The following is a 24,474-nucleotide window of genomic DNA, read 5'->3' on the forward strand; positions in this document are numbered from 1 at the left end:
CTTCCCTGATGACCACTTGTCTGGGCTAGAATCTTTCAGCTCACAAGCTCACACCGCCTGTAATGCATTTGGGCAGGCTCGAGATCAAGTCACGAGAGGTCAGCGCACGGTACGCGCTTCATGCAATGCGTCTGTGCGTTTCGCGGGGTTCTCTAGGTTTGTACGGAGCAGAGATTGAGGGGGTTGGAATCTCATCAATTAGAGAAGAGAAGAGAAGAAGAGAGAGGAGAATGGAGGTTGAAGGTGGTTTCGGGACACAGTGGAGCCGAGAAGCGGATAAGGACTCAACGGCCAGTATAGTTCTCGAGGTCTTTTTATGCTGAAAATGGCATGATGTGTTTCATATAATCCCACGAGTTTACTAGGATACAATCAAGGAATTGAAATCTTATAGGTGACGTATTCCACGTACACATCGTCCTGAAATGCAATCGAACTAAAAAAAGACCGGTGTCACCGTCATGACTACTCCGTACATGAACGGCTTTTCCCCTCTTTCTCCTTTTCTCCTTTTCTCCTTTTCTCCTTTATTTCTTCTTGGACTTTGTCTCTTTCAGCTTCTCTTCATTTTTAACTCCCTTCGTCATGTCAAACCTAGACCCAGTTGAGGTTGCCCCCTCCGAACCTCGTCGGGAGCGACGATCTTCCTTCGGAGCTCCTATCGCCGACCTTCAGGGTCCTGTTGGCCCGGGATTCAGCCGTCCCAAACATAAGCGTACATTCACTGGTCTTGGGCCGGCTGAGATTAAAAATGTGGAAGCTAGTATTCCTGAGCCACTCCGAGAAGCGTGAGTACCTTCCTTCGCTAGCATTGGATAGTTGGAACTAACCATCAATCTCACAGCTGGAAGAAACATGTATGTGGAGATAAACCTAGCATCAGGGGGTCTAGGAGACTAACGCGTCGAATGATTTTAGTCGGCTACTGAGTTTAACACCAAGGAAGAATTTGAGGTGAGTTCGACACGTATTAGGATTTGATCCTTTGTGGTCTAACGTCTCGGGCAGAAAGATCTCGTGCGCCATATCGAAACAACCCTCGCTCGGTCAATGTACAATTGCGATGAATTGTATGTACTTTGTGCCTTTCATTCAAGTTTTTGCTGACTTAGTTCTTTCATAGGGCTGCATACTCAGGAACCGCGCTTGCTTTCAGAGATCGGTTAATCATCGAGTGGAACAAGACTCAGCAGCGTCAGACTTTCAAAGATCAGAAGCGAGTCTACTGTATGTGTGTAGCTCCGTGACAGAAGACAATGGCTAATCGCTGTAGATTTGTCGCTCGAGTTCCTCATGGGACGTACATTGGACAATGCTATGCTGAATGTTGGGTTGAAAGATACTGCTCGAGGTAAATGCTAGAAGCATCTATGGTCTGGGTTATCACTGATGATTCTAGATGGATTGAACGATCTTGGATTCCGCATCGAGGATGTCATCAACCAGGAGCATGATGCAGCACTTGGTAACGGTGGTCTGGGTCGTTTGGCGGCCTGCTTCTTGGACAGCATGGCGACGCTGAACTACCCAGCCTGGGGATATGGCTTGCGTTACCGTTACGGTATCTTCAAGCAGGAGATTGTCAATGGATATCAGGTAGAAGTACCAGACTACTGGCTGGATAACAACCCCTGGGAGTTCCCGCGTCACGAAATAACAGTCGACATCCAGTTCTATGGTAATGTCAAGAAATACCAGGATGACAATGGCAGGATCTCGCACTCGTGGGAGGATGGTGAGATTGTTCAAGCCATCGCATACGATGTCCCCATCCCCGGATACGGCACGAAGACCACCAACAACCTTCGTCTGTGGTCTAGCAAGGCTAGCAGCGGAGAGTTTGATTTCCAGAAATTCAATGCTGGAGACTATGAAAGTGCTGTGGCGGACCAGCAGAGGGCGGAAACCATCTCAGCCGTTCTCTACCCCAACGATAACCTCGAGCGAGGCAAAGAACTGCGTCTGAAGCAGCAGTATTTCTGGTGTGCTGCCTCGCTGTATGACATCGTTCGACGATTCAAGAAGACAAAGCGGGCCTGGGGCGAGTTCTCTGATCAGATCGCCATCCAGCTTAACGATACCCACCCAGCCCTTGCAATTGTTGAGTTGCAGCGCATTTTGATTGACAAGGAGGGCTTGGAATGGGACGAGGCGTGGCAGATCGTGACCAAGACCTTCGGGTACACTAATCACACTGTTCTTCCCGAAGCGCTGGAGAAATGGTCTGTTCCGCTGATGCAGAATCTGCTTCCGCGGCACTTACAAATTATCTACGAGATCAATCTGTTCTTCCTGCAATCTGTTGAGAAGCGATTCCCCAATGATCGGGATATCCTGTCGCGAGTCTCGATCATTGAAGAGTCGCATCCCAAGATGGTGCGCATGGCTTACCTGGCCATTATTGGCTCTCACAAAGTCAACGGTGTGGCCGAGCTGCATTCCGACCTGCTTAAGACCACTCTTTTCAAAGACTTTGTGAAGATCTATGGACCCGACCGTTTCACCAATGTTACCAATGGTATCACCCCGAGACGCTGGCTCCACCAGGCCAACCCCAGATTGTCTGCGTTGATCGCAGAGAAGCTTGGAAGCTATGACTTCCTGAAGGATCTCACACTTTTGGATAAGATAGAGGCCTTTGTCGACGACAAGGCTTTCCGCGAGGAGTGGGCGGTTATCAAGCGGGAGAATAAACTGCGCCTAGCTGAACACATCAAGGCCACCACGGGATACGATGTCAATCCCAATGCCCTCTTTGATGTGCAGGTGAAGCGTATCCACGAATACAAGCGTCAACAGCTCAACATCTTCGGAGTCATCCACCGCTACTTGACGATCAAAGCCATGTCAGCGGAGGAGAAAAAGAAAGTGGTGCCTCGAGTTTCCATCTTCGGAGGCAAGGCAGCCCCTGGTTACTGGATGGCTAAGACCATCATTCATCTCATCAACAAGGTGGCCGATGTCGTGAACAAGGACCCGGAGATTGGCGACCTTTTGAAGGTCATCTTTATTGCTGATTACAACGTCAGCAAGGCGGAGATTATCTGCCCTGCTTCGGATATCAGCGAACACATCTCAACCGCCGGTACCGAGGGCAGTGGCACGAGCAACATGAAGTTCGTCCTGAACGGTGGTCTGATCATCGGCACCTGCGATGGAGCCAACGTAAGTCTTCTTTTATTTTTATCCAACTTTCAATTCAGTGATAATATTAACGCAACTTATAGATCGAGATTACCCGCGAAATCGGCGAGCAGAACATCTTCCTCTTCGGCAATCTCGCCGAGGACGTTGAGGACCTGCGTCACAGACACTTCTACGGAGACTTTAAGCTAGACCCACAGCTGGAACGCGTCTTCAACGCAATCAAAGACAACATGTTTGGCGATAAATCTGATTTCTCTGCGCTCACAAGCTCCATCGACGAGCACGGCGATTATTATCTCGTCTCGGATGATTTCAATTCCTACATCACCACCCACGAGATGGTCGACGAAGCCTTCCAGAATCAGGAAGAGTGGCTTGCTAAATCGATTACATCCGTCGCGCGTATGGGATTCTTCTCCATGGATCGCGTTACTAATGAGTACGCTGATAGTATCTGGAATGTCGAGCCTCTGAACGTTACGGACTAAGCATACTATGGAAGATTTGACATGCACTGTGCCAGGTCTTTCTTTTTATTTGATCATTTGCATGCGTTTTTCATTGGTTCGAAGAACTCATCAGCATTGGTTTGTTCAATATCATTAGCATTAATAGTATATCCATTATTATCATCCCATAATTTTAGGTGACTAATAAGTGGCCCAGGTAACCATTGATCATTATAAGACTTTATTTTATAAAAAATTGGTCTAAGCAGAACTAAATATCTATATAACCCAATCTCGATATACAGCAGTCTGTACGAAGCCAGAAGAAACCTACTTCAAGGCAGTAATGACTGAAAATACCGAACCAACACCCACTCCATGCCAAAAAAAACCCCCTAAGATATGACATCAAACCATGAAATACGTCAAAGCATCCCCAAAGCAATAACCTCACTCCGTAATCGTCTCCGGCTGAGGCTGCTTAGGCTGAGAGAAATAATCCGGCCAAAGCGCCATCTTCTCATCCTGCGAAGGCGTAGCCGTAGCCATAAGCGTCGGAACCTGATAAAAAAACCCCATTAGTAATAGTCCCCCAAAATCCTTCTCTCGAATAGGGAAAAACATACAGCCTCCTTACTAGAAATCCTCCTCCACATATTCGCACGCGGGTTATACCGCACCGGCTTCCCAACACCACCAGTCTTCCTCTGATCCTCAAGACTAATCGCCTCAATCTCCTTCTTGATCTGCGAGAAATCATCAAAAGGCGTATGCTCGATACCGTGTTCGATGCAGTATTCCTCTAGTCTCAGACCACGTCGAGCGAAGAGGACGTCTGCTTCACGGGCAGCGGCGAGGTCGGAGACGCCGTCGCCGATGAAGACGATGAGAGGGATTTCATCGGGTTCGCATTCGGCTTGGGCTTTTGCGCGCGCTTGGTTCACGCTGGCGCCCTTGTCGTGGCCTGAATCGGTGTTGTCGCGCCAGACGGGTTTCCAGGGAATGCCGCCTGGGGCGTTTAGGTCGTTTGCGACGATTTCGATAGAGGCGGCCTTTTGGAATGGGTGTTAGTGGGTGGTTGGAGATGCATTTATGAGTGGCTTTTGTATAGATACTGGGAGAGAGGGAGAAAGGGAGAGAGGGGGGGAGGGGGGCATACCTCTTCGACACCTAGGAATAGATCTAATGTGCGCTGTAGAACGGGCTTTAGGCCTGCGCTGATCACGTTGAAGGGAAGCCTTCGGCGACGCAGTATTGGTGGAATTCACGGAAGCCGGGATCTAGTTCGAGGTTCTTTTCCATGATCTCGAAGCCGTCGCCGAAGGGGATGGTGAGGGATCCCCACATGTCGTCTGAGATATCGCGGAAGGTTCGCTCGCCGCTCTTAAATTGTTCTTCGAGTTTGTTGCGGTAGGCTGCGCCGCAGCCGAGGTGGTCTACTAAGACATGACCGGTGTCTTGTAAGAAGATTGTGCCGTCGAAGTCTGGGGGTTGTTAGTTCGGGTTCTTTGGGTGTGTTGGGGTGGATTTAGGGCTTTGAGGTTGGGATTTGCGGCATGAGGAATCGGCGGAAATGGATAGGAGTTAGGAGTATATTCAACAGGTGACATACCGGAAAAGATGATGATCTTTCTTTTTTGGTGGGGTTTCATCTGTGTGATAGCCATTGTATAGAAGAGGGTTTACTTTAGAAGGCGCGTAGGGGTGTGTATGGGGGAAGAATTTAGGAAGAAAAGTACAAAAAAAGAAATGCAAAACAGCCAATTCACGATCCTAAGTACGATTATTCTTGAAGAACTTGGTATTCCGTGGCAAACAAGATATATAGGAATATGACGTAGGGAATTCCCACGACATCAGTGTGGGCCGGCCGAGGGGGGGGCTCATCTGAACATCGTGAGAATTCAAGGTTGCTATAACAGGCGTTGATTGGCTGTCGTTAGGGGGGGTCACGGACATCAAAATCAGAGAAGCCGAATTGTGGAAGCCCGAGGGTGAGTCATTGATTGGATTGGTCAATATCATTGGAAGTGGATGCATGATACATCATGCATTGCAAACATTGCAAGCATCTCAGCGCTAAAGGGTCAAATGAATTATGGGAAAATTATGCCGTCAACTCGGCAACCCGACGTTGTAATTCGGGCACAGCCCGTAACTGCAAGTCCAACTCTTCCTTCTCACTGTGAGATGGTTAATAAGCGGAAAACCGGGTAAATCGGGTAAATCGGGCAAATCGGAATTGATATCGGGATCGGAGAAACTTACTCTTCCAGTTTCAAGCGTCGCTCCCAGTCTAGACCGGTGAAGATATATCCGCCCTCTCCATCAAACTGCAAGATCTTCTGGTGATATTTCCAGAGGCTGCGTCGGTGCGAGACAGTCATGAGCGTGGTGCCAAGCTTCTTGGCCGTCTCATACATGACCTTCTCAATTTCCAGCGTCACCGAGGATGTGCATTCATCTAAAATGGCAAACTTGGGTCGGTGATAAAACAAGCGAGCCATAGCAATGCGTTGCTGCAGACCACCGGATAACACATCGCGCCATTCTTCCTCTGCATCCCAGCCCCCAGGGCGGTCTACGACGGACGCAATTTCAACCACTGATAGGACATCGTAGAGATCGGCATCAGTCACACCCTTGGCGCGCATTTCGCGCACTCCATCGGGGTAGATCACTTGCTGCCGCAGGGTCCCACGGGACAGATATGGTCGCTGGGGAATGTAGAAAATATCCTGGAAAGGAGGTTTCTTTACCGTTCCTCCGTACACCGGCCAGAGCCCGCCCAGGATCCGGAAGAGGGACGATTTGCCGCACCCGTTGGGTCCGACAATCAGAAGGTGATCGCCAGGGTTGACCGTGAAAGACAGCTTGCGCACCAATACGTCACCGTTCGGGGATACAATCGGTACGTCTGTGAACTCAATCGCGTCGCTTTCTATAACTTTACCGCGACCAGATAGCACCTCCGCATTCTCTTCTGTCGAAGCGGAAGATACCAACTTCTTCTCGAACCTTCCAGCGAGGAGATCATCCATCACTTCCAGTAGGGAGGAAACACGCGAAGTGTACCCAGCCAGCTCCGATATCTCTTTGTAGGAGAACATCAATCGGCCAAAAGCATCCGAGGAGGAAAGCAACATTCGACGATTTGTGACGAAGCCTGGGATTCATCAGCATGTAAAAATTCAACACCAAACCACTACAACTTACTTTCAGTGTGGTCTCCCATACTGTGTGTAGCCTGGCCAGGAATCCTGAAGAAGACAGGTACACTACAGAGTACCAAGCCCATAGCTCCCCAGAAATACTTTATCACAAAGTCTTCCATGAATCCATGGTAAAGTCTCCGGCGCAGAATACGATTCACATGCTTGATCAACGTGAAATAACCCTTGTCAAGGGTATCCTTCTCAGCCTCGTGGCCATGGTAAAGCGCAACTTCCTCACTGTAATCAATAAGCCGTGAATGGAGGAAACGGAACTCGCCCTCCAACCGGGCCTCATCGGCAACATATTTGCCAAATGGTGGAGTCAGCATGCGCATAACGTTGGCAGACAACTGCACCAGCAGACTCATGATGAACAGCCCTTCACCTCCGACATTCTTGGACAGAGAGTAATTATAAATGGCCATGTCGAGTATGGGCTTAGCCAAATTGGAATACAGTTCTGCCAGACTGTCCGAGAAGCGAGACACATCGACCGTGACGAGCTGATCGGGATTCTTTATTCGATCATCCAAGGCGGAGATGGCATAGAAAGTCATGTTGGATAGATACTTCTCGTGGATGTAGTCCGTGAGACGCTTGCGATAGCTGAGAGCAAGCTTGCACTGATGGTAGGAAAGCTAATACAGCAAAGTATCAAGTCAGCAAATGCATTGAACGGTCGCATGTCAACACCGCAGACTGGAAACCTAGGTTCCATGACCGGGGACTTACCATAGAATTAGTGAAAGTAGCAGGGACAGCCACAATCATCCACCAGACAAGGCCGAGCAAGAAATCCTTCCCCTTGCCGCGCACTAAGTTGCTCACAAGCTTTCCGTCCAGCTCGGCAACGTACAAACTAAGCAGCGTCCGCAACACGAGGAAGACGCTATGGCTCACTAGCAGTCGTAGTTCCTTACTTCGCCATCCGGGTATGACAATATTCAATAAACGGAGCAAGTTCTTGAAGAATTCCCGGTTGATCTCCACGCGCTTCTTGCGGGGTTGTTCCTCATCACCTAGACTACTGGTGCCGGGCCGTCGGCGCAGCTCTACCTGCCGTGACGCGGCTTTCTGCTCGGAGATGGCATTGTGGATTCGCTTGGCGAGTGCAGCGAAGAGGGCGAGATATACGGCGCGTGAGATTCGGGTACGGTTTTGTAGGTAAAGGGATGTTAGGCTGGAGAGGATCTGCTTGATGGACCGTTCGGGCGGTAGTAGTTTTGACTGAACGGCCATGGCGGAGCTGTTGATTCCTTATCAGCCAGATTCTGGCGCAAACATGTCCGCTGTCGAGAGAGGTGAAAGGGTTGAAAGAGTTGAGGGAGAGGAGAAATATGCCATTGCCATGACGGAGGTGACATGTGATACCCCAGGAAACTGGGGAATGTTCAGCCGAGGAACCCACTCCCAGGTAATCTCACCTGGGCATCGGCGATTTATTGATCTTTATTAAAGCTTTAATTTATGTTTAAAACACAGGGATCTATTCATATCATGCAACACAACCTTCTTAATAGATTCTGAGGGAATTAGAGAATATCACGTATCAAGGAAAGAAGATATGCTGGCCTAAGGCAGCAACCATATTACTTGCGCATCTGATGAAAAGACAAAGAGACGGGAAAATCCCTTGACTAGAGAGAGTGGTATACGGCCCTAAAACAACAACATGTAGATACATAGTGATGCAGAAACAAAGTAATGGCAACGACTGTGAAGATGCTATGATAACAGAATTCCGCCCTTCTCTCGTGCCCGTCACGTATGTACAAAAAGCTGGGCTGAGTAGATCCCACCCAAAGACATGCACGCATAGAATATGTACAGTGATTATAAAGCGCAAAGGATACATAAGAAGCCAATATCATGATCAATATGATAATAAATGAAAATGAGAAAACTCAAGATAGGGGCTTGCTCTCTGCTCCCTCGGAGCCTGCCCTAGGTTCTGCATTATCCCTGGCACGAATACCACTGTTGATCTGGGCAGCGATTTGGGACTGCTTGAAGCGCTCGAATCCTTCGGCGTCTCGCTGCTGGGAATCATACAGTTCATCGACGGTAGTCCCGAGGTGGTTAAAGGCCATGTCGGCATCAAAGTCATCGAATTGAGACAGAGACTGCTCGTCATGTAGGAGGTCGAGCTTTTGCCGGAGAGCAGCGATGTGCGAGTTATCATCATCGTAGTCGAAATCTTCGTCGTCAGGAGCTAGAGACGGTTTCAGGAAGTCGCGGCGGAGATTCTGGCCGATGCGGTGGATGTGTCCTTCTTGGGATGTCATGGCTCGAGAGTGGAGGGAAGTCATGGAGCTGGTGCGAGAATGACGAACGGCATATTGGTCGGTGTCTTCCTCGTCGCCGCCAGTCTCGTCAAGCTGGCTGCTGTTAAGATTGCCCCCAGCAGCGATCGAGCCGGTTCCATCGTCATCACCAGAGTGTTGAGAGATCGTATCAGGGACTGGAAGAGCAGGCGGAAGTTGAGGGATGATACGAGTTTCGGGGTATTCATCCTCAAAGCGCTGAATCATCCTATGCAAGGTCATGTCTAAAAATTGCAGGCGGCGATAATTCGCGTCATTACCAGCACGATCCTCACGAATAAGAGCCGACTGGATCCGGACTCTGATATTGCGTGCGGATTCCAGCAAATTCTTCGACATGTCGCGAGGTCGCTTGGTAGGGACACCTCGAGACTTGCGGCGTCGGGGCGTTGTGGTACCACTAGCTGGTAAAGATTGATCTCCAAGAACATCGAGACCATGCTGGTCCAGATTCCCGAGACAAACACCCAATGCTTTAACAACACCTGTGCCACCAATAACATAATCCTCATCCGGAGCGGGCTCGTCTTCCTCGTCGCAAAGCTCTTCGGAACCCAGAGAGTGTCCGACAATATGCTGTAGAATATCTGGCACAGGAACATCCACAAGTGGGGAACTAGAGCCAGAGAGCTCTTCGGCCATGGCGCCGCCTTCAAGGTTCCGTAGCGAGTAAGCCACAATTTGTGATCCTAGAGCTTTGACAACTTCGTTGTTTTCTGCGCTGGGAACATCGATGTCGACTGCAATGATGGTTCTAGACACACGGACAGCTGCCATCATTGATGCATAGACAGCACAAGCTTCTTCCTGAGCAAGAGGGTCCGTGGTAGACGCCAAATCCACGATTTGTTGATTCTCTAGAATATTCAGATGACACAGACTGGGGCACTCCGGCAGTACCTCAGCAAGACCAATAACATGATCCGGTGATAAAGCGACATCAGCGAGATGAAAACGCTTCAGAGAGGGCATTTTCGGCAGGAAGCGACGGAAAGCCCCCAATGCGTTGGGCTGCGACGAGAATAACTCGCGATTGTGAGAGAAATCGATGAATCGGAGGTTATGAATCTGAGCAAGGGATTGGAGCAATGGATAAATCACCGACGGATTGAGGGAGCAGTCAGCTAAACTCAGTGCATAAAGCGGTGTTTCAGGTTCAAACGCGTCTGTAATAAGATCGAGATCATCCTTGATGGGGTTGCCACCTAAATCCAGTCCTTCACAATATCCAGCTTTGAGATATTCAACCACATGCTCTAGGCCCTCTCTAGTCAGACCATTGTTCGCGAAGCCGAGCCTTCGCAAGCCCATCTTGGTGCTCGCCCTGCAAATTTGCTTTACAGCGTCGACCGAAGGATAACACTCGCTCATCAGCAATTCTTCGAGCCGATCCCCAGAAAAGCGCTCTGCCAGGGCACTCGCGAAGATAATGCTCACATCGGCCATAGGAGGCTGGGGTTGACCCGCAATCCCAGAACCATCGATAGCAACCTGGCCTTGAGGGAAAGGAATGCCCGACAAATCGATAGCGTTCAAGGATTTCGAGAGGTGAATAAAAAGGCTGATATGGCGCCATCCTTCCCTTCCGATCTTCGGATTGTCCTTCAGGGAAAGCTTTTCCACAACGCCATATCGTTCATAGTCATTGGAGTCTGGAGATTCTGATCTTCGTGATCGTCTCCGTCGATACCGCATCTGTTCTACCGTCTTGGTAGCGAGTAGGGCTGAAAGAATGGCTCGTACGAAAGTATCCGTCAAGGCACAGTTTTCAAGAATAAGTTTACGGACTGGAACAACCGCGAGCCAGTCGCTGAAGGTTGTCAAATCCTGTGAGGTCATAGGGAAATTGCTCAAATCCAATGCTGCTACTGTGCCGGGTGACTCGGCCAGTGTTGATGAAGGTTTGGAGATCTCGTCAACCACTCTCTTGAGAACAGGCGTCTCACGTAGCTGGCAACAACGGCGATAGATACGCACTGGATCGGTTGTTGGGTGACTTTGCGTTTTGGGGCGAGAGGCACCCGGTGCTGGTGCTGGATCTCGGGGATACTCTTCGTCATTGTCTGCATCGAGTTGCAACGGAACCGAACCATTAGCCACGGCTTGTCTTCGCTTTCTCTCCTTCCGTTCTTTTCGCTCTGCCTCGGACCTTTTCTTCTTCTCTTGCTTTCTTGTTGGATCAGCCTGTTCCCCGCTAGGGGTGGGATCAGCAGATGGTTTGCTGTTGGTGGTATTTGTTGAGGGAGGGCTAGATTGGACCTTCACACCACCGCTGACCGGAGCAGGAGCAGGAGCAGGAGCCGGGGCAGAAGTAGGAGCCGGAGGCTCAGACGCGTTATCCTTCTCAGCTAACGTAGTCTGGGGGTGCTTCAAGGCTCCAGCTTCATCTTGCTCCTTCAATTTAAGATCGGCCTTCTTAGACTTATGGCTATTAGACTCGGGTAGATGCTGCCGTAGTTGATTCGTTGGAGGGGCTTCCTCGTCATCATCCCGATGGGAGATACCCGCAATTTCAACATCCACGCAGAACGCAACACGGTTGAGTTTGGCCTGGTTCAAATCCGCAACCTTGCATCTGTGCCGATTTTGATCGATGTTCATCACGCGACGCGGGCAGATCGAACCATTGGGATTTAATTTGGGTAACCCACCCGAGTTAGACGAGAATTTGCGTAGTGCATTGTGAATGAAAGAAGGCCCCTTGGGCGATGATGAAGTAAAGGGATTGGAATCGTCTTTCCTCTCTTCCTCCTTGTCTTTCGGGGAATAGGCGGCACCGAATGGGTTATGCGTCTCAAGGGGCGAGGTTGTTTTCGGACTCGCAGGACTGGCCTTGAGGCTTGATTGCGACGGCGGGGTAGATCCAGAGGAAAACTTCGAGCTTAAACTGGAGATCCACGAGTTTCGTCGGCCGATGGGTTTGGGGGATGGCGTAGACGGCTTTTGCTCCTCGATCTTCTCAACTGGCGTTGGTTTTGCTTGTACTGGCACTGCGTCATTCTTGGGAGCTTGCTTCGTTTCTGTGGAAGGGGCCGGTGTTGGGCGTGCCGGATTGCTGCTGGAACGAGATCGCCGGTGCGACTTAGATTGAGAAGACGTCGGTGGTTCTGACTCGGCGCCAGGTTTGTCGTTCGCTGATACTGACTTTGTGCGAGATAAATGGTCTAAAGAGAGTATTAGAAGCCGCCCCGATTTCGGAACTCCAACAAGCCGGTCATAACCTGGGGTCGAAGAGGTGCTAGCATAGAAAGTGGAACTTACCTTTTTGTGAATGATGAAGCCAGCTCACGTCCACAGTCTGAACACCTTCCATTTTGAAATTCCTCAAAAGCCAGACGCAAAAGGAATGTAATTTGGCAGTGCCCAAGTACTCCGTAGTCGTTGAGAGTTTATCAGCGGTGTGTGTGGCGTCGTATAAAGAGCGCAATGACTGGACAGGACTAGATCGAACGCATAATTGGCTCCCCCACTTTCCAGTGTTGATCGCCAAAAGACAAAGGACAATCAGGTGGACGACAATAAAGAAATAGAAATACTATATTGAGGATGCCGGGGAATGGGGAGTGCCGTATGATCTGCGACCGAGATGCGGTAAAGTACACCCTTACTGTAAGTGGCCCAATATCATCGCTTGATTTGACGAGAAATGCATAGTGAAATGCGAGAGGTAACTAAAATGGACTGGGACGAGTCCGGATGCAATTAAGCATGGCCGGTGACATAATCGGGCACCTGGACACGTGAGGATACAGATTTACCAAATTTACCTGTTGAGAAGCGTATTTTTTAATAGGGTGTAATATATATCATTGGAGTGGAATTGAGGTACAGGCCTAGGAATCCGGTCGCCACTCCAAGTGGCGGAATATAGTGGAATATAGTGGACATTATCATCTACAACATTGTACTGACAACATATGTGGAGTCCAAGGGTTAGGTGGGAGATTAAAGAGTAATTTAGTTTGCACCTAAAAAAAGGAGTGTTGAACACACTCAAAAGTATACGGGTATCCGCGATAAAAACACCTAAAAACGCCACACCATTTCCTGGAGAAATGTGCCGACAAAAGAAAGAGAGAAAAAAAAAAACGCAAACGCCTCCAAGGGGTATGCGATGAAAAGAAAATAGTCATCACGGCGTCAAGCGGACATCGGAAATAGTAGAGCGGTTTTCGCTGTTCCCCACATAAACCCCCTATTTATTCCAAACCAGGGATATTCTTGAGATATTCCCAACCATACTCCTCTTCGGGTTTCTCGGCTTCCATGCCAAGCGCAAAGCGGTAGGCACGAACTTCGTTTTGCAAACCAGAGATGACGCGGGTGGGGACATCATCTTCGTCGCATTTCAGACGATAGGCGGTGCGGATCATTTCAGCACATTTCATGGTTTGTGCATGCCAGTAGTCCCGGTCGAGCCGACTCTCCAGATGAGCGTCGCGCTCAGCCTGGAGGAGATTGTTGTAATGTTTCTTCTGGGCGAGGTAGTGCATATTGTTGTTCTGGCAATAGTTGCGGATTTGCTCAACCATAACACCTACGGCAGTCTCAAACTCCTGAATCACCTTCATGTTTTCCTCGCGATGGTGCTTGTGATCGGCACTTAGAAGCTTCTCCTTGGCCAGTGCACGCTCGAGTTCGGCAATCCGGGCGGCTGCTCGAGCGTAAGTAAACAGGGAAGTGAAGTAATAATGCCAGGGATCAACATACTGAGGTTATCGCCCTGCTGGCCATTCGCACCAGAGCTATCCACAATACCGTTTTTCTAAAAAAAAATTTGTCAGATAGATATCCAATTTGAATTAACATTCTTTGGTTCCCACATACCACAATCTCCTCCGCATTCGCGACGATGTTCTTAGTCACATCTCGGTTGTTCTTCAACACGTCGCTCAATTCGACAACCATCTCATAAAGATGGTGTAAGTCCATCTGGTGTCCAGCGTTCATCGGAATTGCCGCGCCCATGGCGCCCATTCCGCCGCCATTGATTTGGGTGGTGACCGAAGAGTGAGAGGGAGCGGGAGACGGAGTCTGGCGGGGAGGAAGATTGGGAATGTTCATCGTGCCAGTACTGTTTTCATAGCCAGAGAAGTTACCGTGGCCGGTACCGTTGCTAGCCATAGCGGCGTTGTTCATACAGACGTCGGCGTCGGCGAAAGCTCGGTTCAGTTCCTCAAGTTGAGGATCGTCAGGGGTGAATGATTGAGGAGTGCCGTTATCTTCGTCGAACCAAGACGCGTGATTTTCAACGCCTAGGACCTCCGATTGAAACTTCTCAAGGTCACGGCGAGTAACGTGCGTGGAGCGACGGCGATGCCCACGCGTGAAAGCCTTGGAAGGGGAGGGGGAAGTGTCGCCCTCGATGATGGCGGGTGCACACAAACCAGGGACAGTATCGTCACTATCACTCGGGTCTGAATAAATGGCAAATTCGTCCAGGGAACTCTGGTCAGAATCGCAGGTCTCTAGTAGGCAGTCAACAAGCTTGTTGTGCTGGGAGCTCACGCTAGCAGGTGGGGCTGGGACTGAGCCAGCACGTGATTCCGATTCACGTGATGGCCCTATTCCAACAAGCTCCCTCATCTTCTTGAAGGCACTCATTCGGATAGAGAAGAACGACTGTATGGCTGCAAAGAAAATCGGCCAAGAAAAGCGTCCTAAAGGAGTAGGTTTCCCAACATATTGGTGGAGCGAAGCCTATTTCTTTCCGACCGGCGGACGAGTGTGAGCGTGTAAGTGTAATGAATCAATGACGGTTGAGATTTGGAGATCAAAAGGGCTCCTCGCCCAGTACGAAATGTTCAATTATGCTTCGGCGGAATCGCACGTGCTCTATGAGTTCTATAAGTGACTTTCTACAGTAATTGATACGTACTTGCCTTTTCATGTCTGTTGACATTCACGAGGTTATAACTATGGGTCGCCCTGGGGGAAGGTACATGATATCGGGATCATTGTAGCCAGGGTAACGTGTTCAAACTTCAAGTAGAAGCCCACGTAAAATACCATCTTATAAAATAAATTAGAGGCACTGGAAATGTGTAATCATCTCGTATCGCAAGTAAATTCATTGTATGCAGCTGTGGGCATAGGGTATTTTGGTTTCATCAAGGCATATCCAATAGGGCTTCCAATCTCTGACTAGAGCCTGGAAGTGAGTAATCGTAATTTTCAAGGGCACCGCTGCTTCTTTTCTGTTGTGTAATCCGGCCCCCAGCTCTGGCTACGAGCATGCGCATTTTCTCTAATTCTTGAACAAGTTCTCCATCCTTCGTGATAAGATTGGGTTGAATGTCTTTTTGGGGATGTTCAAATGGCTCGAGTAATCTTCGAAGATGATGTAACTGATCAAGGTGCCGTTGCCGTTGCTGCCGTTGAGTGTCGAGACTTGCGAGCCGCTCACGGAGCTGCTGGTACCTGTGCGACTAGTGTAAGGCAGGTGAAACTTCAATCGGAGAAAATCCGGACGTGTGTTTGTAAACTGACTTTGCATGGTCCTCTTCGCTTGCTTCCTGGCTTTCCAAGTTGACAGGCATCTTTGTGATGTTTCTAAGCCATTCAGTCAGTGCTGTTACGCATGAAGGTGGATGATACCTTACATCCCCCGTGACAAATCCGTTGTTTTTTCGATACTATGAGAAAAAGCATCTCGATGGCGCGTCTCCTGACTGACCGACGACCAGTACAAATTTGCAATCTGCTGGGCAACATGGTGTATGGCTTGGGATGAATAAACAACGCGATTGTGCTGTTTAGCGGCTGCATTTACTATATAATTATGAGTATGGTATTCATCACCATATCTGGGCAGAAAGCCCTAGATAAATGAGCTGCTCAATTGCAATTCGTGTTCTGACCTTTGTGTAGGACATCTTCGATCACCTTGTCACTCAAATCACCTTCAGTAGTTTCAGGAGCATAGTGTCGCCAGTCTTCGGGTAAATCAAGGCTCTCGGAGAAGACGCGGACTTGGCTCCAGATGAATGCAGATTTCAACTCGGCTATAGTTCGAGTCGAATCCATTTCGAACACAATCTGAATGGTGTTGGAGAAGTACCATTGACGAGTCTCCAAAAGCTCTGCGATCTTCTCTAAGCGCGTCCTTATCGATAAGGCGTCACGTGTCTCTCCGCAAATACCATTTTGCGGGATGGCCAATGTCGATTTCAGTTGTAAACCACAATAAAATAAAGAAAAATATTTGAAGCATAGCGACTAAGTGATAGTTCAATCCGACCTATGGTCCTATTAGTTACTGATGAAGTTTGTTGGTGTGGAGTATATCCTCGGTTTAGAGACGTGCCTCGGCAATCTGACCGTCATTTATGTCCAGATCTCTCAAAGTAATTGAATTTGTTGCGATTTTAAGGTCACCACAACTGATTGAAACATCAATCTCAGCGTATTCCAAACCTCTACTATCTCAGGTAGCCTGATTAGTATTTCAAAATGACAGAGATCAAGAGGCCGGTGGGCCTACTGTTTGACATCGGAGGAGTGTGTGTAAGTCAACCACTTGACCGGCGAATTGAAGATATATATATCTGACGAATCTCTAGGTTGTATCCCCATTCCAGGCCATCCTCGATTATGAAATTGCCCAAAACATTCCAACAGGATGGGTCAATTTTAGTATCTCGCGAACGGCGCCAAATGGTAGCTGGCACAGGCTTGAGCGAGGGGACATCAAGATGGATGCCGACTTCTTTGCGGGGTTCAATGCGGATCTAAGAGACCCCAAACTATGGACACAATTCCACCAACAACTTCAAAAGAAACAAGGCACACGTGGTTCCACCATCCCTCCACTACCGACAGTGGATGCGGAATGGCTTTTCTGGGAGATGATGCGGATATCTCGCACACCAGACCGATACATGTATCCAGCTCTGAAGAAATTGAAAGAGTCAGGGCAGTTCTTGATGGGTGCTCTATCCAACACCGTCATATTCCCCGACGGACATGAATACAATAATGCGTCCGATGTCAAGAAGCAATTCGATTTCTTTATTTCGTCTGCACACACAGGTCTCCGCAAACCAGACCCAAAAATCTACCAGGTGGCGTTACAGGAGATGGACACTTTGGCTAAGAGGCGAGGATTGGCCGGATCTAATCCCAACGACATTGTGTTCTTCGATGATATTGGCGAGAATTTGAAGGGGGCGAAGAAAGCTGGCATGCGTACAGTTAAAGTCACACTTGGAAAGACCCAAGATGCCGTCAAGGAGCTGGAGAAGATCACAGGCCTTCAGTTGCTGGACGATGACAAGGCACGATTGTGAGGCGTTATAGATATTCGTCATTTCGGGAAGAATGTCAGGTTTATTTTGTAGAAAAGGATGAAGACTAAGAATCTAGGCCAATTCGTTTCATATTCCCAATTATTGCAATTTTCTCGAATTTATTATGAAATTTCTTTTCTTTTTCCATACAGAAAGTTGATGTTCCACTCGTCGCCGACCTCATTTTCTGGCGGGGGATGCAGCCACGCTAAGCGAAATCCCGCACAAAGTCGACCCACGAAATTTCCGACTTTCTTTTCTTCGTCCATCTCCAGCGCCCTCGACACCCCGTCAAAATGGTGAGTTCGACTGATGGCTGAAGAGCCATTATGCATTCCTTTTGCATTTTATTTCCTCTCCGATTCCCATCGGAGCCGGGTCCCTGCAAGTTGCTTCGGCGTAATATCTGAAGCGTTAATTGCTGACTCGCGTTGGTCTATAGCCTTTCACCAAGACCGTCAAGAACAACGCCTACTTCAGGTTAGTAAAGCTTTCTCTGAATCTTTGTTTTTCGATATTTTTTGCTGACTTTTCCAACTATAGTCGCTTCCAGACTAAGTACCGTCGCCGCCGCGAGGGTAAGACCGATTACTATGCTCGCAAGCGCCTGATCACCCAGGCCAAGAACAAGTACAATGCGCCCAAGTACCGCATGGTCGTTCGCTTCACCAACCGCGACATCGTTACCCAGATCGTCTACTCTGAGGTCACCGGTGACAAGGTCCTCGCCGCTGCCTACGCCCACGAGCTCCCCAAGTACGGTATCGACCAGGGTCTTACCAACTGGTCTGCTGCCTACGCCACCGGTCTTCTCCTTGCCCGCCGTGTCCTGAAGAAGCTCAACCTTGACGAGCAGTTCAAGGGTGTCGAGGAGGCCACCGGTGAGCACACTCTCACCGAGGCCATCGAGACCGATGATGGCGAGCGCCGCCCCTTCAAGGCCTTCCTCGATGTTGGTCTTGTCCGCACCTCCACCGGTAACCGTGTCTTCGCTGCCATGAAGGGTGCCTCCGACGGTGGTATCTTCATCCCCCACTCCGACCGCCGTTTCCCCGGTTACGACATCGAGTCCGAGGAGCTTGACGCTGAGATGCTCAAGAACTACATCCACGGTAGCCACGTCTCTGAGTACATGGAGACCCTCGCCGATGAGGATGAGGAGCGCTACAAGTCCCAGTTCGTCAAGTACATTGACAACGAGATTGAGGCTGGTGACCTTGAGGAGATCTACGCCGATGCCCACAAGGCCATCCGTGAGGACCCCTTCAAGGCCGATGAGAACGCTGGCCCCAAGAAGACCAAGGAGGAGTGGAAGGCCGAGTCCAAGAAGTACAAGGTCGCCCGCCTCACCCGCGAGCAGCGCAAGGCTCGCGTCGAGGAGAAGATCCGCAAGCTCGCTGCTTAAGCGTCTCGCTTCCTATCTTTTTGACCAAAAGTTCCTACCAATACTTCCATTGAGGGGATAAGCTACTGCCGGCGTTTTATTCATGTGATGTAGTTTTTGACGGATCATGGCACATACCACTTTTTATCTTTATTATCGGAAGGGGTTTTTTTCTGGGAGCAATTAGTTCGGTGTTCATTCAAGGCAATTTCTTTACTCAGTTCTAACTGCTCCCGAATGTCCATCTGTCTTGTTCCCTCATTTGCCTCCTTGCATCTGCCAGTAAATGGGATCTGTAAAGCCTCTAGTAAAACCCCAAGTACCCCAAACACTCCAATATTCGAAGATTGTACGATTGTATGATTATTGCATCATGCCATTTGCAAGCTAGTTGTCAAATTAGTCCAAGCAGCCCACATAATAAATTTAGATCGACGCCAATGTCCAAGCGCCAATACTGTGACTAGTGGCCTCCCAACGGCATGAACGCATTGCCAGCACATTTGGTGGCTGCTCAAACTAGCAGCAAGGATGCAGAAAAAAAAAACGAGGCTAGATAGATCCATTGTCATCACTCCCCGCTTTAAAAAGCTGTTTCCCCGACAAGACCTCCAATTACTTTTCACCCCCTTGTATATATATCCCTCACCCTCCATCCCCACATATCCATCATGAGAAGATATCAACAACATACCCACGCGAGCTGGCATCGCGCCAATGCAGATAAATTCGATTGCCCTTGGTGCCAGACCCCTCACCGGGCAGAAAGCACAACACCTCACCAGAACCGAAACCGGAAGCCGTCCACGAAGAGCTCAGACAATGGCAGAACCAGTAGAGCAATTGCTACATCGACACCAGTCGGACGTCGAATAGACCAGAATTCTCATGTTCCTATCGAAGACGAGGCCGTCGGCACCCCGCTCCCACAGACTCCAGATTCAGCTCCGCACGCGTATGAAGAGACACCAGGGCCGGAATTGGATTCGAACTACCCGCTGTATAAAGGTCGCACTTCGAGGCCTGATGGATTGAATAATGCGTTCGCGTCAGATACACCGCGTCCGCCACTTCCCGAGGAATGGACGAAGGAGGTTGAGGATCGGGAACATGGGTAGGTGTTTCTACTTGATGGCTGTGGTTGCAGCTGACCTTGTCCTTGTGCTGACGGGGTGTTGATAGCAATGCTGCGGAATGGAACCCACCGGCTGCGGAAGATTGGCGCTCGGGGTTAGAAACGTCTGGAGATTTGCGAATGCCCGATGGTGAGAAGATTGACTCTCCGGAGTTGAGTGTGAGGGAGTTGGAGAAGACTAGTTAAGTAGATCGAATCTCAACATTCACATTGAACTACAGATATCAAGATCTTGCTCTGCTCAAGTTTCCATCGGACATAGTATTTCATCGATCCATGCTAACTCCTACCATCCCCCCTTTCACCTGCCGTCATCAGCATCTCCGATACGTGAATTGAGTCACTGTTTTTCAACCTCTACATCTTGCAACCTCCCCCCAGCAAGCAATGTAGCTCTGCATCTGTCAAAGTAGCGGATCTTCTTGGCCATAGATTCCTCAAATTCCTTGCGAAGGCTCCTGGTTTCGCTACTGTTCCTCAGCATTTGAGCCAGTAGAGAATCGAATCTCTCTTCGTCAGCTTTCGCCTCCGCTTCCATAAGAACTAGTAATGCAATTTGGGTTTCGGGTGTCAACCTATCCTCCACACTCACATCCTCACCCTGGGCCACCAGCGACGTCTCCGCCTCCTCAATGTCATCGAGAACAAGTGATCCCCTGAGTTCCAATGTATTAAGTGCTTCTTTGCATTCCTCGTTCGAGCCCTGACGCAGAAGAGTTTTTGGCACTGTCTTGCCCATTGACTAGCGCTGTCCGTGCCTTGTCTAACAAGTCGAGTCCTCGGGTCCTCTCTTGGGCTTCAGCCCGCGCGCCTTTTTAGCATGCGGACTCCTTCAGCGATATCCAGTGGCTTACGTTGAGACTCGGGTCGAGATCCAGATTGCGATTCAGTTCCCGTATCCCTAGCTGGAGCTGGGTGCGCATACAAAGCCTCGTCACGAGTCTGGCGCATGTCTTCAGCCATCAACTCGAATACCTTGCGGAAATCATCTGGTTTGTTCCAGAGAGCACCGATCTCCCTTTTGTTGGCACGAAGCAACCCATGATAATGACCGATCCTCTGCCGATTGCCACTCATTTCCGCATCCTCATAATGCGCGTTGAGCTCCACTTGATTAAGGCGTGGATTGGGGTATTCCTTTTTAAGCTGCTTCATAGCTTCTTCTAATTCGAACGGATCAAATTCCATTCTTGCCTGGCTGTACTTCAATGCCAGGAGAAGCAAAGGGCCATCCCCGTACACGAGGCGAGATAACAGAGACTTTGCCTCGTGCCAATTTTCCCTCAACTCAGCTTCCTTGGCTTGTCTTTCAAAGACTTCGTTGGGATTTGATGTTGGCGAACCCTGTTCAATTCATCGAGCTGTTGCTCACGAAGTGCCTTGTTCAAGACCTGAAGCACTCGAAACTTAGCCACATCAAGGTCACACCGTGTCATTGCTTCCCCTGCCATCGCGATGAGTTCTTGGTCGGTGTCTTTTGTAGCAGGAGGCTGAGAGTAAGAAGAAGCAGATCGAGAGTATCTGTCTTTAGAAGAACTAGAGATGGTATGCTGGACCTGCAAGGGACGCGAGGGGCGTTTGGGGCTCATCTGACTCGGCGCGTTGACACGATCTATGTTAGTGATCAAATCTCGCAGCCTTGGGAGATTTTTTTTATTTGACCTGCAGAGTTGTGCACCCTGAGAGGATCGGCACGGTAACGACGGATCTTGTCCTGCACGTAGTTTCTGCATTGCTTCCAATCCCAGCCTGAGATCTTCCAAAAGTGAGAAGTAACATGCTGCCAGTATTCAGGGTTGCATCGCCGGTTTCTATAGACATGTCGGTGCTCTAAGCAGATTTGGAGAAGAACAAGCTGCCGAGACAGGTCCAACGATGACAATGCAGCAGGGCCTAATTGATCCCGGACCACATGTCTGCCGGTGATACTACACGGGTCAGGGGGATCGGAAGCAGTGCTTATGAAGATAAAGATGGATCTGGGCCCGGGCCTGATAAGTCAAAAGTCGAATATTAGCATTAGGAATCATGGGCAGTGATTTTGTGATCCACATATTACTTGAGTCTGTGCGCTGGTCCGACATGATGATGAAAGAGGTACGAGATCTGAGAAAGGCTGTGGAAGAAAGGCAAGAAGAATAGAGGAAAGTTGAAAGTGGAAGGCGAAGAAATGTAGCGCCTACAAACCGAATTGGGGATTACAAAAGCAGAGATGATTTTACCATACATCGGAGAGAAATGGGGAAGACTTCAGTGCTCATAACCATTGTGGATTGGATACAACCACTAGAGGGCAAATGTGTTTCTACAATCCAAATATTTCCATTTACACCTTCCAAAGGTTGTCTTTCTTGATTCTTCATAGACTCGACCCTCCAATGACTATCACTAGGAGCTGACAACACAGCTCGAATTTTGCGAATCTCCATATCGTGCAGTAGCGAGGTAGCTTACCAGAACCATCATTTGAAGGTCTTCAAGCTCTACGGACCGGTGAGGGAGGTGAGGAACTAGGCCTTTCGCCCTGAAAAGTCACACTCAGTCATGGCTCCATTACACTTGGATAGCCACATGAAGTATTTAGGTATCGAATCCTCCTCAGACACCAGAGGAACAGGCCTCACCCTATTCAGTATCAATTGTGCATTCACATATTCTCAATGAATCCTGTTGCGCTTAGCCAAGATTTCTCGCTTTCTTCACAACTCCATGAGAAGACGCCAGGATCTAGCACTCCTACATTTGCCAGCCCTTTCTGACTTCGCACCGTCTAGATCGAAATATTTGTCATTTTGGTCCTGCCGTCTTTCACTGTGATTCACCACTCCCTGGAGGCATGAGTCATGACTCCCCTTTCTCTTGTCCTAATGGCTAAGGCAGGAGCCACTTCTCTATTCAAAATCTTCCATTTTCTTCTTACAAGAGCCAAAACATGTCACATACGATCAAAGCTGTTGAGAGCGAAGATGGAATCCTTTGGACAGAGAACAGACTGACGGAAGACGAATCAGGAAAAACAAAGAATCTGCAAGCGTAATATCTACTCCATACCCGCCAATGACGAACCTCGTGATCTCCTAGCCATATTCGTATATCTATTGACAAAAGTGAAATCCTTGGTACCCATCATGGCAAATAACACTTGCCACCATTCAGATACTTGTCTCAAAATGGGCGTTGTGCCCATACAACTCGTACAGCTGCGTATCCCCCCCTATCTCTCAGCTCATCGGCTAAGCGAGGAACGTATGAATCAATTTCAGCAGGTGTCAGTCCGTCATCATCTTTGCGATGACCTAGTTCGACCATTAGCAATCCATGTGAATCAGAATGATTGACCAGAATTAGCTCCGAGTGCAAAACATACGTTTGTAGGAGTCCATGAACTGAGAGGCAGTGTGACAATATGCTTTCATCGATTGCTCACGCAGACTGGGATCTGGGCATTCAGCGCCAAAACAAACAGGGGCCACCATATTTCCAACACGGATAAACCCAGCTTCCCTTAGGGCTGATTCGAGGCCTCCATTCTGGAACCCCAAGTCCGACCCTGAGTTAAGCGCAAACATTTTGACCAAATCTGCGAAAAGCTTCACTTGAGGACCATTTGGTTCAGAAGACATGTCCTCTGGTTCCACTAGCTGGATCCAGCCACCTGGCTTGACCAAGCTAAGAAGCGCAGAAACACAATCTTTGTAGTTTGGTATTCCGCTAAGGGTAAAGCGTTGGTGAACAAGATCAAAAGTCTGAGCCCATGAATCAGGGAAAGGGCCCACGGAGTTTTGCACAAGTAGCTTCATCCCCTCAGGCTTGTCTGGGAACCGTTCGCCCGTAATATCAGTTCCAATCAATTCACATGTTGGATGATGAAGCAAGGATGGACCAAGCTCTTGTAGCCAGTAGCCTTGAAATTTTTAAATTAGCTTCAACATTCTGTTTTGAGACATGAATAGTGTTTCTACCATCTGAGGTACCGGCGTCAAGGATTTTGAGGCCTTCACGCGATAGATCCATTGGAGCCAATACCAATTTTCCCATTCCAAGCTTAAGAGCCTGGTGCTGTCCAGCTAGGCGTTCGTTCTCCGAGGAAACATCGAATTCATACGTGTAACCTTCGTCGGAAACCATGTTCAACAGCTTAAGCGTCTGTTCGGGCTAACGTGAAGAGGAAAAATAGCGAAAAGAATATGTTCTCACGGATTGATCCGCACGTGTCTTTGGCAATAACAACAATGATATGCACACACCCCAGGCCATTTGGTGGGTAAGTACGAGTTTAAATAGATTTAAGTCGGGATACTTGAGTTTCGCCTTTGTACTGGTAAAAGCCGCAGTGACAAATATATAGACCCATCCTCTAGCCAGGGTTCGAATAATTCAACGTCTTCTACCGTCCCGCTGGACCCGTTATATTGGAAGAAGAGTTAATCTTCATAAAAGGCATATATGCAAGACATCATAACTCATCACCAAGTCCATGGAAATAACAGATAGGTGCATTGCCTATCTATGATGCAATATAACCAACCGCC

General features: G+C 48.9%; 12 protein-coding genes across 12 annotated transcripts; 4 read left to right on the forward strand and 8 right to left on the reverse strand.

Moving 5' to 3' along the window:
• Positions 1–585: 585 nt before the first annotated feature.
• glpV (glycogen phosphorylase) lies at positions 586–3,635 on the forward strand (the record flags this gene model as incomplete). The annotated part of the gene is made up of 8 exons (XM_056679116.1): positions 586–788; positions 845–857; positions 919–954; positions 1,009–1,070; positions 1,124–1,227; positions 1,274–1,351; positions 1,400–3,165; positions 3,228–3,635. 8 exons carry the CDS (start codon positions 586–588, stop codon positions 3,633–3,635), a joined length of 2,670 nt encoding a protein of 889 aa, XP_056529488.1.
• Positions 3,636–4,046: 411 nt separating this feature from the next.
• Positions 4,047–5,263, reverse strand: N7500_007973 (uncharacterized protein; the record flags this gene model as incomplete). The annotated part of the gene is made up of 4 exons (XM_056679117.1): positions 4,047–4,157; positions 4,223–4,648; positions 4,845–5,080; positions 5,209–5,263. 4 exons carry the CDS (start codon positions 5,261–5,263, stop codon positions 4,047–4,049), a joined length of 828 nt encoding a protein of 275 aa, XP_056529489.1.
• Positions 5,264–5,703: 440 nt separating this feature from the next.
• N7500_007974 (ATP-binding cassette long-chain fatty acid transporter PXA2) lies at positions 5,704–8,050 on the reverse strand (the record flags this gene model as incomplete). The annotated part of the gene is made up of 4 exons (XM_056679118.1): positions 5,704–5,779; positions 5,865–6,762; positions 6,813–7,449; positions 7,544–8,050. The coding sequence occupies 4 exons, from the start codon at positions 8,048–8,050 to the stop codon at positions 5,704–5,706; spliced, it is 2,118 nt and encodes a 705-aa protein (XP_056529490.1).
• Positions 8,051–8,715: 665 nt separating this feature from the next.
• N7500_007975 (putative cell wall biogenesis protein Mhp1) lies at positions 8,716–12,448 on the reverse strand (the record flags this gene model as incomplete). The annotated part of the gene is made up of 2 exons (XM_056679119.1): positions 8,716–12,299; positions 12,397–12,448. 2 exons carry the CDS (start codon positions 12,446–12,448, stop codon positions 8,716–8,718), a joined length of 3,636 nt encoding a protein of 1,211 aa, XP_056529491.1.
• An 886-nt stretch (positions 12,449–13,334) lies between these two features.
• Positions 13,335–14,739, reverse strand: N7500_007976 (uncharacterized protein; the record flags this gene model as incomplete). Its single annotated transcript, XM_056679120.1, has 3 exons — positions 13,335–13,789; positions 13,846–13,900; positions 13,963–14,739. The coding sequence occupies 3 exons, from the start codon at positions 14,737–14,739 to the stop codon at positions 13,335–13,337; spliced, it is 1,287 nt and encodes a 428-aa protein (XP_056529492.1).
• A 506-nt stretch (positions 14,740–15,245) lies between these two features.
• N7500_007977 (kinetochore subunit FTA4 family protein) lies at positions 15,246–16,161 on the reverse strand (the record flags this gene model as incomplete). The annotated part of the gene is made up of 4 exons (XM_056679121.1): positions 15,246–15,563; positions 15,585–15,687; positions 15,738–15,906; positions 15,996–16,161. The coding sequence occupies 4 exons, from the start codon at positions 16,159–16,161 to the stop codon at positions 15,246–15,248; spliced, it is 756 nt and encodes a 251-aa protein (XP_056529493.1).
• Positions 16,162–16,587: 426 nt separating this feature from the next.
• On the forward strand, positions 16,588–17,423 carry N7500_007978 (HAD family hydrolase; the record flags this gene model as incomplete). Its single annotated transcript, XM_056679122.1, has 2 exons — positions 16,588–16,641; positions 16,698–17,423. 2 exons carry the CDS (start codon positions 16,588–16,590, stop codon positions 17,421–17,423), a joined length of 780 nt encoding a protein of 259 aa, XP_056529494.1.
• Positions 17,424–17,719: 296 nt separating this feature from the next.
• On the forward strand, positions 17,720–18,828 carry N7500_007979 (60S ribosomal protein uL18; the record flags this gene model as incomplete). The annotated part of the gene is made up of 3 exons (XM_056679123.1): positions 17,720–17,722; positions 17,866–17,903; positions 17,967–18,828. The coding sequence occupies 3 exons, from the start codon at positions 17,720–17,722 to the stop codon at positions 18,826–18,828; spliced, it is 903 nt and encodes a 300-aa protein (XP_056529495.1).
• Positions 18,829–19,478: 650 nt separating this feature from the next.
• Positions 19,479–20,128, forward strand: N7500_007980 (uncharacterized protein; the record flags this gene model as incomplete). The annotated part of the gene is made up of 2 exons (XM_056679124.1): positions 19,479–19,921; positions 19,990–20,128. The coding sequence occupies 2 exons, from the start codon at positions 19,479–19,481 to the stop codon at positions 20,126–20,128; spliced, it is 582 nt and encodes a 193-aa protein (XP_056529496.1).
• A 154-nt stretch (positions 20,129–20,282) lies between these two features.
• On the reverse strand, positions 20,283–20,681 carry N7500_007981 (uncharacterized protein; the record flags this gene model as incomplete). The annotated part of the gene is made up of 1 exon (XM_056679125.1): positions 20,283–20,681. One exon carries the CDS (start codon positions 20,679–20,681, stop codon positions 20,283–20,285), a length of 399 nt encoding a protein of 132 aa, XP_056529497.1.
• Positions 20,682–20,740: 59 nt separating this feature from the next.
• N7500_007982 (uncharacterized protein) lies at positions 20,741–21,130 on the reverse strand (the record flags this gene model as incomplete). Its single annotated transcript, XM_056679126.1, has 1 exon — positions 20,741–21,130. The coding sequence occupies one exon, from the start codon at positions 21,128–21,130 to the stop codon at positions 20,741–20,743; it is 390 nt and encodes a 129-aa protein (XP_056529498.1).
• A 1,977-nt stretch (positions 21,131–23,107) lies between these two features.
• On the reverse strand, positions 23,108–24,070 carry N7500_007983 (uncharacterized protein; the record flags this gene model as incomplete). Its single annotated transcript, XM_056679127.1, has 3 exons — positions 23,108–23,238; positions 23,310–23,846; positions 23,917–24,070. The coding sequence occupies 3 exons, from the start codon at positions 24,068–24,070 to the stop codon at positions 23,108–23,110; spliced, it is 822 nt and encodes a 273-aa protein (XP_056529499.1).
• Between the last annotated feature and the right edge of the window lie 404 nt (positions 24,071–24,474).

This window comes from Penicillium coprophilum (genome assembly GCF_028826855.1).
Source record: "Penicillium coprophilum strain IBT 35676 chromosome Unknown utg000005l_segment0_segment0, whole genome shotgun sequence".
Lineage (NCBI taxonomy): Eukaryota > Fungi > Ascomycota > Eurotiomycetes > Eurotiales > Aspergillaceae > Penicillium > Penicillium coprophilum.